Raw genomic sequence first — 12,516 nt, 5'->3', positions numbered from 1 at the left:
GTAATTACTCTGTGCTGAAAGATGATAACAAGGATGGGATTAGTTGCAAGATCCTCTCTAAAAAAAAAGGGGGTTTTATTTCCACTACAGCTAAATTTGGGATTTCTCCTATAAGGAATCATGGAATGGTTTAAAATTGGCAGGGACCTCAAAGACCCTCTTGTTCCAACACCTGCATGGACAGGATTGACTGTCAATCCAAACCAGCCTTGAACACTTCCAGAAATTGAACCATCTCAATAAAACATAGATTTTATTATTGATTCAATGTACACTCTGATTATTTTGAGCTTTTCATTCTAATCCTTAAAATCATAAATATCTCTCCCTTCAGAACTAAACTCAAGTTTAAACTGTGGCTTAAGGGTCAGAAAATACATAAGACATTTCTGGATATTTGTGTCCCCAAAGCATTCTAGGAGTTTTTTAATCTTTGTAAATGTCTGAGCATAATTGTCTTATAAGACAGGACAAGAATATTTGTATATAAACAGCTCAGTACAGGGTGTCACTCCAGAAAACTGACACTAATTCGTGAATCATGTTTTAGGATGAAAGATGCACCAATTTCAACCCATCAGCATTTCAGCTCAAAGGACCTCGTGTGACGTAACGCGGCCTTTAAAATCGAGAATAAACAAAAAGAGCAACAATGTCATCACTTTGAGGAGCAATCAATACAAAAAAATGTTCTGTGTCAACTAATGAGTTCCTCTGAGCCCTCAGGCAAATCTGAACTGTATAAAAGCTGTCTCCACTTGGGGTTCTCCCAAACGTCTTCCCTTCACTCGTTCTTCTCAACGACTTGGTAAGTTTGAAGCTGCTCTTTGCTGCTTTTGGAGTCTCTCTTTGCTACTTTTGGAATCTCTCTTTGCTGTACAATTCATCCGGGGTGCTCTCTTCCATTGGGAACTCGTAGGCAAAATTTGAGGTGAAGAGGTAAACCTTGCAGAAACCTTATGGAAGGCGGCTCTCTGCTTTCGAGGTTGACACTCTGTTTCAAACCAAACCGAAAGTCTCTTATCAGAAAATTCTGCTGGATTTTGGGTTGCCTTCACCAGTTGCATTCATAATGTGAAAGGTTCAGTGTTTATTCCGATCCTCTGTTTGGTTAAATGGGTGACTGGAAAGATTTGGAAAGTTTAAATCTTCCTGGTTCACAGGGAAATGTTGAGTTTAGAGGCAAATATTCGATTAGATCCAGTTTGTTCTATTACAAATCAATTGAAATGCTTTTAATTCAAGATAAATGGGCATGAACACCCCAAGAGACCAGGCACTGGCTTGGAGTAGGACACAGAGAAGAGCTGAAAACTGTTTAAAACACTCTGTATTACATTTTTTAAGATTAAAAGGGATCCTGAAAGGAACTTAAGGAGCTGAAATGTGAAGCACTGGGTTTTCCAAGTTAATGAGAGCAAGTGATTTGGTGTGAGAATTTTTCAAAAGAGTTCATAGCCCAAGATCAAAATGGGGGTGTTAAGCTCGTTGTAGGGATCTCAAAGCCCTGATTCAATGTTTGGAAATATGGGACAATTATCCTTGCAATTCCCTTGTAATGGTCTCATCCAAGAAGCTACGAGGGAATCTGAACAGACAATGAGTTATAATCCTGGTTTTGACAAGGATCAGCACAAAGGAGATCAGTGGGAATGAAGAGCCAGAGTCATAATTCCTGAAGAACAACACACTCCACTCCTGGAGTAGAGTCCCTCTCCTTGTTGATCCCCTGACTCACCAAAGTGCCCCAGCAGATAATTTTGCTTGTTCTTATTCGATTTTCATCTCTAAGAGATGTGGGGAAATTCTGGTACTTAAAAGCTCTCCTTTCTGGGGAAAAGCATCCAGCCCCAGAGCCTTTTTCTGCTGGCAAATAACATCTTGTTCTTGCTCCAATCAACTCTTGCAGATCAACCTCCAATCCCTGCAAGATGGCCTGCTACGACCTGTACCCCTCCTCTGCCTGCGGCGTCATCCAGCCCCAGCCCGTGGCCGGCAGCGGGAACGAGCCGTGTGTCCGCCAGTGCCCCGACTCCACCACCGTGATCCAGCCTCCCGCCGTGGTGGTCACCTTCCCCGGCCCCATCCTCAGCTCCTTCCCGCAGGATTCCGTGGTGGGATCTGCTGGAGCTCCCGTCCTGCCGGCCTCCGGAGCCTCCCTGGGCTATGGGGGCTATGGGTCCCTGGGCTATGGGGGTCTCTATGGATATGGGGGTTACGGATCCCTGGGCTACGGGGGCCTGTGGGGCTATGGGGGTCTGGGTTCCTGTGGTGGGTACCGGGGCCTGTATGGCTTTGGGAGATCCTTTGGCTCCTGCAGCCCCTGGTCCTCCCGCTACGGCCGCTACCGCCGCGGCAGCTGCGGCTCCTGCTAAACCCGAGGGAAAAATCCCTCTACTCGGCAAATGACACCTGTGGATCCTTACCTGAGCTCCTGAGGAACGGGAAGAGCATCAGAACTTGACTTCAGACCATGGAGTCAGAACCCCTCTAGAAATTCTCCTTTTTGTTTCCTCCTTCTTTTGTTCATTCTCCTCTTCCCAACCCCTTCCAATGGCCAAATGTGCGGCTCCACCGTCCTCTGGCTTCTCCCTGAAATTCCTGCCTCCTGCCTCAAGGCTGAGGGAGTAGCTCTAGTGAGGAAAAACCTGCTTGTCTTTGCCTCCTGTGTCCTCGCCCAGTGGGGCCTTCCCTGCCCTTGCAATAAAAAATCCTGCATACAACACCTGCCTTTGTGTTTCCTGTTAAGCCCCAGAGTGGGATTCCTCCCCATCAGAACCAGGCTGAGATGCTTTTGGTCAGACCTGCAGCTGAGAGTCCTCTCTGCCTTACACTAATTATTCCAGTTGTCAGACTTCCAGTAGTAATTCTAATTATTTCCATCCAGTCTGGCGCTGGAACAGGGAACTGTCCCATCCCCAAGGCTGCCAGAGCTCAAGGACAATGTTCTCAGGCAGAGGGTGGGATTCCTGGGGTGCCTGTGCAGGGCCAGGAGTCAGAATCAAACCCTGTGTGGCCATTCCAACCCAGGATATTCCATGGCTCTTTTCTCAAGGTATTAATTTTGTGCTGCAATTCCTTTTAATTTTACCTCTTCCAGGCGATGTATTAGAAATCAGCCAACTGCCTTCAAAGACAAAACCAAAAAATACCGCCTGAAGTTCTGCCAAAGCACCTTCTGAAAAGGAATGATAGGAGGAAGGTGAACAAAGGGAAACAATTTCTGAGATAGGTATCTGATGAGCAAAGATGAGGCACTACCTTCTCTTTTTTTGTTAATCACTGCCATCATAAATTGCCTCGGGGAGGGTTTGGCTGAACCTGTCAGCAGGTGAGGCAAAAAGAACGTGAACTGATGCATTAGAGAGGATTTACCTCTTCCTTCACTGGGACTCTTTCAAAGAAAATATCTTAATCAGTGTCAAGGAACAGCAGATCTTATTTTTCACAGGTAATTTCAACATTCCTCCTTGTGTTGGACTGGATCTGTCAGATGGCCGTGGGCAATAAATTGAAATGAAAATTAGCCCATGGTACTTGTGAATGATGCTTTTATTCTCACAAAACAAGATGTAATTTTATGGGTAAACAAACACTTATTTGAGAATATTTTGACAAAAAAAAAAAAAAAAAAAAAAAACCCACAGAATTGTTTAGGTTGGAAAAGACTTTTGAGGTCATCCAAGCCATGCCAGATTCCAACCTGGTCACCAACCCCAACATCCAGGAATTCCTTGGACATCTCAAGGGATGGGAATTCCAAACCTTCCTGAGATCCTTCCAAGGTCTGACTGCCCTTTCCAGGAGGAAATTCCTATGTCCAACCTGAATATTCCCTTCTGCATCTCCAAAAGCTCTCCCCAGGCAGGTTCTCATCTCTCTCCTTGCTTCATCCTTCCTGTCCCCTTTCCCCTCATCCGGGGCAGCTCCTGGAACAACTTTACAAAACACGGATGCTTTTCCCTCCTTTTCTCTTCTGATCTTTGCTTCCAGCCGCAGCCTCCAAGAGGTGCTTGGGTGTAAATCATGAGCCCAGCCAAACACCTGAGCTGCGACTGCCAAATTTCACCCGATCCTCTCAGCCAGGCAGTGTCAGGCAGGTACCAGCCTAATTAGGTGTTGTGTCAGACAAGTGTTAAGCCCAAGATAACGCCCCTGAAGAGAGCCATTAACACCTAGGGAACAATGATTACACAGCTTTAATTTGGGCTGGATGCCTGCTCAGAGTGAGCTCATGTCTGATTGCAAAACCCAACAAAGGGCTGACCTTTCTCTCAGTGTCTAGGCGGGAATTACGCACAAGGATCCATCCTGAAAAACATCTAATTATTCATTTGCATTCCTGGCATTGGCACATCTTTCGGGAGCCCTGATAACAGAAAGCTGAGTGGCACTGAGCAGGAAGGAATCAGAGGTTCAGACTGGAAAAACGAGGTGGCTGAACTGCTGGGAGCAGCAGTAACAGAGTGACCATCATGGGACGGGGCAGAGCTGGGTGCCTGCTGAATGCGGGGAAAGGAGGTGGTGCAATGGCCAGGAAACTTCCCTGTCCCACCTTCCAGGAGCCATCTCAGCATCCCAGGAGCCAGGAAAGCACCTCCAACATCATCAAGTCCAACCCAGGACCGATTCCCACCTTGGCAACCAGCCCAGAGCACTGAAGGTCACATGCAGGAACCATCTGAGCCACCACTGGCTCCAGTGACCAGTGGATCCAGTGACCTCAGCTTGAGCCCCCACACCTTTCACAGTCCCAGCCACACAAGGATTTCTCACTGCCTCAACCCCAGGTTTTCCAAAAAGAGTCTCAGACCCCTGGATGCTTAAAATAATTTAATCATGGTGCAAAAAGAGAATAACAGCTCGAGATGGAGACTCCAAGGAGGGACAAATGAAGGGCACGATGGGATTTCATACCCTCAAAGCCTGGGAATATAAGCTCCTGCTGTGACCAAGAGTGTGCAGTCACTTGGCTGGGCCAGAGGTCCTGTGCCCTTTACATGCTCTGGAGTGAACACACAGAAAGCATAAAATACTGGAAAGCCATGGGAATAAGAGTAGAACATGTAAAACCAAGGGAAAGAGACCACTGAATTTCTCTTCCACTGCAAACAGGCCCCAGCCTGTCCAACAGCCAGAGTTAAACCAGGAAAAAATAATGGAACTAATCCTGACTAAAACAAAGGGTAGAACATGAAGTGATACAAACAAAGCAGAAACCACCTCACAAATCGAAGGGCAAAAAATCACATGCTATGCCCAGGTGAAAAATCGAGGGACCAGAACGTGCCCTTCAGCTGTAGAGTGCAGAGAATTCCAGAAAAATACACAGAGATACAGGAGTTGGATGCAGGAAAACTTTATTGTGCCAAGAAGGACAGGAGAGGCAGGGATGGGGACAATGGGCAGGCCCCGGGCAGGCCGGGTGTCACCGGCTGCAGGAGGCCAGGGCAGCTTGTGCAGAGCTCAACTTCTCCATGCTGGGCTGAGGCGGCGGCGGGGTCTGTGGCTGTTGGTGGTGGCTCTAGCAGGGCCCGCAGGTGTCCCAGAGCCTCCTGCTGTAGCGGGGCAAGGCGCAGGGGCTGCAGGCGGCAGCAGCGGAGGCTCTGCCAAAGGTGCAGAGGCCCCCCGAGGCCTGGGTGGCGCCGGCGCCGTAGAGGCCGCCCAGCCCCAGGGAGCCGCCAAAGGCCGGTGCTCCGGAGGAGCCCACCACGGCCTGCTGGGGGAAGGAGCTGAGGATGGGGCCGGGGAAGGTGACCACCACGGGCGGTGGCTGGATGAAGGCAGAGGAGTCGGGGCACTGGCGGGCGCACAGCTCGTTGCAGCTCTCAGCGATGGGCTGGGGCACAGCCACGCTGGTTCTGGGTGGGCACAGGTCCGTGCTGGTGCGGAGTGGGCACAGGTCGTAGCAGGACATCTTGGCGTGGGACGCGAGGCTGCTCTGCAAGAGAGGGCAGCCGTGTGAGGAGAGCAGCCCAGGGCAGCGCCCGAGCCACAGGGGCCGGGGCTGGAGCAGGGAGCCGCGAGCAGGAGCGCTGGCACACTTACCCTTGTTCCCGAGGAGGAGAAGGTGGCCAGGGCACTGCTTGGTCCAGTCTGGCCCAGGCAGGGCTTTTATAGCAGCCCTGGCATTGCTCAGCTCCAGCCGGGCCAATCTGCACAGGGGACACTCCCTGCTGCTGCTGCTGCTGCTGCTGCTGCTGACACCAGGGCTGTGCGGCCCCTGCCCCTCCCTGAGTCAGCATCCCCCAGGTGCCACCAAAGCACATCCCAAGGTGCCCAAACGATCTCATCCTCTCTGCCACATCAGTAATGTGTGGCAGTGATTGCACCCAGGAATGGACTCCAGGAAAATCTTTTCAAGATCTACAGGGGTGGAGCAGGGCTGGACTTAGCCAGGACCAGAGGGACATCTCTCCTCTTTGGCCTATGGAGTTCAGGCTGCACTGGAGAAGTCTTTGCTCCCAGCTTGGGGAAACCCCCTGAGAACTGAGTTCAGGCAGATGGGGTCTGGTGCTGCTGGGTTGTCCTGTGATGCACAGATTCACTCCACGGTGAAGGATCCAGACACTCCTGCCCCACATACTTCTGCCCCTGACCAGTGTTCCTGTCCATTCCCAGGTGCAATCCCTGCTATCAATTATCTGAAGGGGCAGGAAGGACAGGATCGTTTGGACACCTTAGGATGTGCTGGGCTGGCACCTGGGGGATGCTGACTCAGGGAGGGGCAGGGGCCACACAGCCCTGGTGTCAGCAGCAGCAGCAGCAGCAGCAGCAGCAGGGAGTGTCCCCTGTGCAGATTGGCCCGGCTGGAGCTGAGCAATGCCGGGGCTGCTATAAAAGCCCTGCCTGGGCCAGCCTGGACCAAGCAGTGCCCTGGCCACCTTCTCCTCCTCGGGAACAAGGGTAAGTGTGCCAGCGCTCCTGCTCGCGGCTCCCTGCTCCAGCCCCGGCCCCTGTGGCTCGGGCGCTGCCCTGGGCTGCTCTCCTCACACGGCTGCCCTCTCTTGCAGAGCAGCCTCGCATCCCACGCCAAGATGTCCTGCTACGACCTGTGCCCACCCCGCACCAGCACGGACCTGTGCCCACCCAGAACCAGCGTGGCTGTGCCCCAGCCCATCGCTGAGAGCTGCAACGAGCTGTGCGCCCGCCAGTGCCCCGACTCCTCTGCCTTCATCCAGCCACCGCCCGTGGTGGTCACCTTCCCCGGCCCCATCCTCAGCTCCTTCCCCCAGCAGGCCGTGGTGGGCTCCTCCGGAGCACCGGCCTTTGGCGGCTCCCTGGGGCTGGGCGGCCTCTACGGCGCCGGCGCCACCCAGGCCTCGGGGGGCCTCTGCACCTTTGGCAGAGCCTCCGCTGCTGCCGCCTGCAGCCCCTGCGCCTTGCCCCGCTACAGCAGGAGGCTCTGGGACACCTGCGGGCCCTGCTAGAGCCACCACCAACAGCCACAGACCCCGCCGCCGCCTCAGCCCAGCCTGGAGAAGTTGAGCTCTGCACAAGCTGCCCTGGCCTCCTGCAGCCGGTGACACCCGGCCTGCCCGGGGCCTGCCCCCCGTCCCCATCCCTGCCTCTCCTGCCCTTCTTGGTACAATAAAGTTTTCCTGCATCCAACTCCTGTCTCTTTGCCTCCTTTTTCAAATTAGGAAGACCCTGGGCATGGGAGAGTTCAAAATTTGGGAGGGGAATTGGTTATGCTGGGATTGCCAGGGTCAATGGATAATGGACAGGGAAGGGGAAGGTGAAAGAGGTAATGGACAGGGACAGAGGAGGGAGATGTGGGGAAGAAAATGAAATGAAATGCGAAATGCAATAAAAGGATAAGTACTTTGTGAAATTTTGGTCCTAGAGAGAGGAAGAAAAGGAGAAGGAGAAGGAGAAGGAGAGGGAGAAGGAGAAGGAGAAGGAGAAGGAGAAGGAGAAGGAGAAGGAGAAAGAGAAAGAGAAAGAGAAAGAGAAAGAGAAAGAGAAAGAGAAAGAGAAAGAGAAAGAGAAAGAGAAAGTCAAAATGAAAAACAAGGAGTTGATGACAAGGAAATTGAATGTAAAAGACCTTCTGAGGGGCAATCTTCTCTCTTCTTTCAGTCCCTGGACATTTGGCAGAACCAAGGTTGATACAGAGTGGCTCAAGCTCTGACAGCCTTTGCCCCTGCATAGCACCAGTTCCAGGGACAATCTTTCTCAGTGCCAGCATGAATGCAGAACTGTAAAGGCCCTGGGTCACATGGCCTGTGAACAGGGGATCTGTCTGTTTTCAGGCAGACGCCTTGCAGATTCGTGTCCCTGTCCTTGTCATTACCCTTCTCATAGTCCATAGCCTTGTCCTTGTCCTTGTCCTTCACCTTGTCCTTCACCTTCACCTTCTCCTTGTCCTATTTCACCTTCCCTGAAGTATTCCCACTTCTGTCCTTCATATACACCCACTACAATTTAGATTTCAATTTCCTCTCCACATTACACTCCAGTGTTACATTTACTCGTCTATTTGACAGTTATTGACCCCTTCCATTTTCAGTTTGGTCAAGACCAAGAATACTGCCCCCCCCCCCCAAATGCCTAAACTCCCTGATCCCCCAGGGGTAGTCATGACTTGAAGAAAAAAACGCAAAGAGACAGGAGTTGGATGCAGGAAAACTTTATTGTACCAAGAAGGGCAGGAGAGGCAGGGATGGGGACGGTGGGCAGGCCCCGGGCAGGCCGGGTGTCACGGGCTGCAGGAGGCCAGGGCAGCGTGTGCAGAGCTCAACTTCTCCAGGCTGGGCTGAGGCGGCGGGGGTGTGGGGCTGTTGGTGGTGGCTCTAGCAGGGCCCGCAGGTGTCCCAGAGCCTCCTGCTGTAGCGGGGCAAGGCGCAGGGGCTGCAGGCGGCAGCAGCGGAGGCTCTGCCAAAGGTGCAGAGGCCCCCCGAGGCCTGGGTGGCGCCGGCGCCGTAGAGGCCGCCCAGCCCCAGGGAGCCGCCAAAGGCCGGTGCTCCGGAGGAGCCCACCACGGCCTGCTGGGGGAAGGAGCTGAGGATGGGGCCGGGGAAGGTGACCACCACGGGCGGTGGCTGGATGAAGGCAGAGGAGTCGGGGCACTGGCGGGCGCACAGCTCGTTGCAGCTCTCAGCGATGGGCTGGGGCACAGCCACGCTGGTTCTGGGCGGGCACAGGTCCGTGCTGGTGCGGGGTGGGCACAGGTCGTAGCAGGACATCTTGGCGTGGGACGCGAGGCTGCTCTGCAAGAGAGGGCAGCCGTGTGAGGAGAGCAGCCCAGGGCAGCGCCCGAGCCACAGGGGCCGGGGCTGGAGCAGGGAGCCGCGAGCAGGAGCGCTGGCACACTTACCCTTGTTCCCGAGGAGGAGAAGGTGGCCAGGGCACTGCTTGGTCCAGGCTGGCCCAGGCAGGGCTTTTATAGCAGCCCTGGCATTGCTCAGCTCCAGCCGGGCCAATCTGCACAGGGGACACTCCCTGCTGCTGCTGCTGCTGCTGACACCAGGGCTGTGCGGCCCCTGCCCCTCCCTGAGTCAGCATCCCCCAGGTGCCAACCCAGCACATCCCAAGGTGCCCAAACGATCTCATCCTCTCTGTCACATCAGTAATTAGTGGCAGTGATTGCACCCAGGAATGGACTCCAGGAAAATCTTTCAAGATCTACAGGGGTGGAGCATGGCTGGACTTAGCCTTGACCAGAGGGACATCTCTCCTCTTTGGCCTAAGGAGTTCAGGCTACACTGGAGAAGTCTTTGCTCCCAGCTTGGGGAAACCCCCAGAGCACTGAGTTCAGGCAGACGGGGTCTGGTGCTGCTGGGTTGTCCTGTGATGCACAGATTCACTCCACGGTGAAGGATCCAGACACTTCTTCCCCACATACTTCTGCCCCTGACCAGTGTTCCTGTCCATTCCCAGGTGCAATCCCTGCTATCAATTATCTGAAGGGGCAGGAAGGACAAGATCACTTGGGCACCTTGGGATGTGCTGGGGTGGCACCTGGGGGATGCTGACTCAGGGAGGGGCAGGGGCCGCACAGCCCTGGTGTCAGCAGCAGCAGAAGGAGCAGGGAGTGTCCCCTGTGCAGATTGGCCCGGCTGGAGCTGAGCAATGCCGGGGCTGCTATAAAAGCCCTGCCTGGGCCAGCCTGGACCAAGCAGTGCCCTGGCCACCTTCTCCTCCTCGGGAACAAGGGTAAGTGTGCCAGCGCTCCTGCTCGCGGCTCCCTGCTCCAGCCCCGGCCCCTGTGGCTCGGGCGCTGCCCTGGGCTGCTCTCCTCACACGGCTGCCCTCTCTTGCAGAGCAGCCTCGCATCCCACGCCAAGATGTCCTGCTACGACCTGTGCCCACCCCGCACCAGCACGGACCTGTGCCCGCCCAGAACCAGCGTGGCTGTGCCCCAGCCCATCGCTGAGAGCTGCAACGAGCTGTGCGCCCGCCAGTGCCCCGACTCCTCTGCCTTCATCCAGCCACCGCCCGTGGTGGTCACCTTCCCCGGCCCCATCCTCAGCTCCTTCCCCCAGCAGGCCGTGGTGGGCTCCTCCGGAGCACCGGCCTTTGGCGGCTCCCTGGGGCTGGGCGGCCTCTACGGCGCCGGCGCCACCCAGGCCTCGGGGGGCCTCTGCACCTTTGGCAGAGCCTCCGCTGCTGCCGCCTGCAGCCCCTGCGCCTTGCCCCGCTACAGCAGGAGGCTCTGGGACACCTGCGGGCCCTGCTAGAGCCACCACCAACAGCCCCAGACCCCGCCGCCGCCTCAGCCCAGCCTGGAGAAGTTGAGCTCTGCACAAGCTGCCCTGGCCTCCTGCAGCCCGTGACACCCGGCCTGCCCGGGGCCTGCCCATTGTCCCCATCCCTGCCTCTCCTGCCCTTCTTGGTACAATAAAGTTTTCCTGCATCCAACTCCTGTCTCTTTGCCTCCTTTTCTGGAGTCATGAACAACCCTGGGGATGGGGGCGTTCCACAAGTGGGAGGGGAAATGGTGATGTTGGGACGGGGTCAATGGAAAATAGACCGGGATGGGGAAGGTGAAAGAGGTGAGGGACGGAGTAAGAGGAGGGTGATGTGAAGAAAATGGAATCAAATCAGAAAGGCAACCAAAACATAAAGTCCAGTAGGAAGGGTTGAGGTTAGGGGGTAAAGAAGAACGAGAAGGAGAAGGAGAAGGAGAAGGACAAGGACAAGGACAAGGACAAGGACAAGGACAAGGAGGAGAGGAGGAGGAGGATGAGAAGGAGGAGGGGAGGAGGAAGAGGAGGAGAAGCAGGAGGAAGTGGAGGAGGAGAACGTGAACCACAACGAGAAGAAGAAAGAGAATACAAGACAAAAGGAGACAAAGAAATCTAACTAAAGAGAAAGTGAAAGGGAAAACGAAAGAGAAAGACAAAAATACAAAGACAATGAAAATGTCAAAGACAGAGACATGGAGTTGATGACAACAAAATTTAACATATGGGGCATAGTGATAGGGAATTTTTTCTCTGGTGTCCATCCCTGGTCCTTAGCGGCGCCAAACTCGGTACAGAAGGGCTCGAGCTCTGACAGCATTTGCCTCTGGATGGCTCCCAGCTCCAGGGACAATCCTACTCAATGCCAGCATGGCTGCAGAACTGTAAAGGCCCCTGGTCTCGTGGCCTGCAAGCAGGGAATCTGTCTGTCTTCAGGCAGGGTGCTTGAAGCTCTTTGTCATTGTCTTGTCCTTGTCTATGTCCTTATCTTTGTCACTGTCATTGTCCTTCTCCTTCTTCTTAACCTTCCATGCCACATTCCCACTTCTCTCCTTCATATGCATCCGCTTCCCCATTGATGCCATTTCCTTCTCCTCTTTAACCTCCAAAAAAACATTGCCTCTTCCACTTTATAGTGGCAATCCCCTTCTAATTCCTGTTTTCTCAGGAACACCATTTCCCCTCCCACTCCCAGAATTCCCCATCCATAGGGGTATCCATGATTTGGGAAAAAAATGCAAAGAGACAGGAGTTGGATGCAGGAAAACTTTATTGAGCCAAGAAGGACAGGAGAGGCAGGGATGGGGACGGGGGGCAGGCCCCGGGCAGGCCGGGTGTCACGGGCTGCAGGAGGCCAGGGCAGCTTGTGCCGAGCTCAACTTCTCCAGGCTGGGCTGAGGCGGCGGCGGGGGTCTGGGGCTGTTGGTGGTGGCTCTAGCAGGGCCCGCAGGTGTCCCAGAGCCTCCTGCTGTAGCGGGGCAAGGCGCAGGGGCTGCAGGCGGCAGCAGCGGAGGCTCTGCCAAAGGTGCAGAGGCCCCCCGAGGCCTGGGTGGCGCCGGCGCCGTAGAGGCCGCCCAGCCCCAGGGAGCCGCCAAAGGCCGGTGCTCCGGAGGAGCCCACCACGGCCTGCTGGGGGAAGGAGCTGAGGATGGGGCCGGGGAAGGTGACCACCACGGGCGGTGGCTGGATGAAGGCAGAGGAGTCGGGGCACTGGCGGGCGCACAGCTCGTTGCAGCTCTCAGCGATGGGCTGGGGCACAGCCACGCTGGTTCTGGGCGGGCACAGGTCCGTGCTGGTGCGGGGTGGGCACAGGTCGTAGCAGGACATC

General features: G+C 54.7%; 6 protein-coding genes across 6 annotated transcripts; 3 read left to right on the top strand and 3 right to left on the bottom strand.

Moving 5' to 3' along the window:
• The first annotated feature begins 778 nt into the window (after nt 1–778).
• Nucleotides 779–2,723, top strand: LOC105758846 (scale keratin-like). Its single transcript, XM_012570859.5, has 2 exons — nt 779–808; nt 1,910–2,723. Exon 2 carries the CDS (start codon nt 1,932–1,934, stop codon nt 2,373–2,375), a length of 444 nt encoding a protein of 147 aa, XP_012426313.1. The 5' UTR covers nt 779–808; nt 1,910–1,931; the 3' UTR covers nt 2,376–2,723.
• Nucleotides 2,724–5,523: 2,800 nt separating this feature from the next.
• Nucleotides 5,524–5,917, bottom strand: LOC105758859 (feather keratin 4-like). The gene has a single exon (XM_030291641.4). It carries the CDS (start codon nt 5,915–5,917, stop codon nt 5,525–5,527), a length of 393 nt encoding a protein of 130 aa, XP_030147501.2. The 3' UTR covers nt 5,524.
• A 1,114-nt stretch (nt 5,918–7,031) lies between these two features.
• LOC116809295 (feather keratin 4-like) lies at nt 7,032–7,611 on the top strand. Its single transcript, XM_041721004.2, has one exon. The coding sequence runs from the start codon at nt 7,038–7,040 to the stop codon at nt 7,428–7,430; it is 393 nt and encodes a 130-aa protein (XP_041576938.1). The 5' UTR covers nt 7,032–7,037; the 3' UTR covers nt 7,431–7,611.
• Nucleotides 7,612–8,784: 1,173 nt separating this feature from the next.
• Nucleotides 8,785–9,188, bottom strand: LOC116809298 (feather keratin 4-like). Its single transcript, XM_072918614.1, has one exon. The coding sequence runs from the start codon at nt 9,186–9,188 to the stop codon at nt 8,796–8,798; it is 393 nt and encodes a 130-aa protein (XP_072774715.1). The 3' UTR covers nt 8,785–8,795.
• A 1,089-nt stretch (nt 9,189–10,277) lies between these two features.
• On the top strand, nt 10,278–10,863 carry LOC140680627 (feather keratin 4-like). Its single transcript, XM_072918599.1, has one exon. The coding sequence runs from the start codon at nt 10,290–10,292 to the stop codon at nt 10,680–10,682; it is 393 nt and encodes a 130-aa protein (XP_072774700.1). The 5' UTR covers nt 10,278–10,289; the 3' UTR covers nt 10,683–10,863.
• Nucleotides 10,864–11,981: 1,118 nt separating this feature from the next.
• On the bottom strand, nt 11,982–12,515 carry LOC140680628 (feather keratin 4-like). Its single transcript, XM_072918600.1, has one exon. It carries the CDS (start codon nt 12,513–12,515, stop codon nt 12,123–12,125), a length of 393 nt encoding a protein of 130 aa, XP_072774701.1. The 3' UTR covers nt 11,982–12,122.
• Nucleotide 12,516: the final 1 nt, after the last annotated feature.

The sequence above is a fragment of the Taeniopygia guttata genome, chromosome 25 (assembly GCF_048771995.1).
Source record: "Taeniopygia guttata chromosome 25, bTaeGut7.mat, whole genome shotgun sequence".
NCBI classification, from domain to species: Eukaryota; Metazoa; Chordata; class Aves; order Passeriformes; family Estrildidae; genus Taeniopygia; species Taeniopygia guttata.
This window is presented reverse-complemented; position numbering and strand designations above follow the sequence as displayed.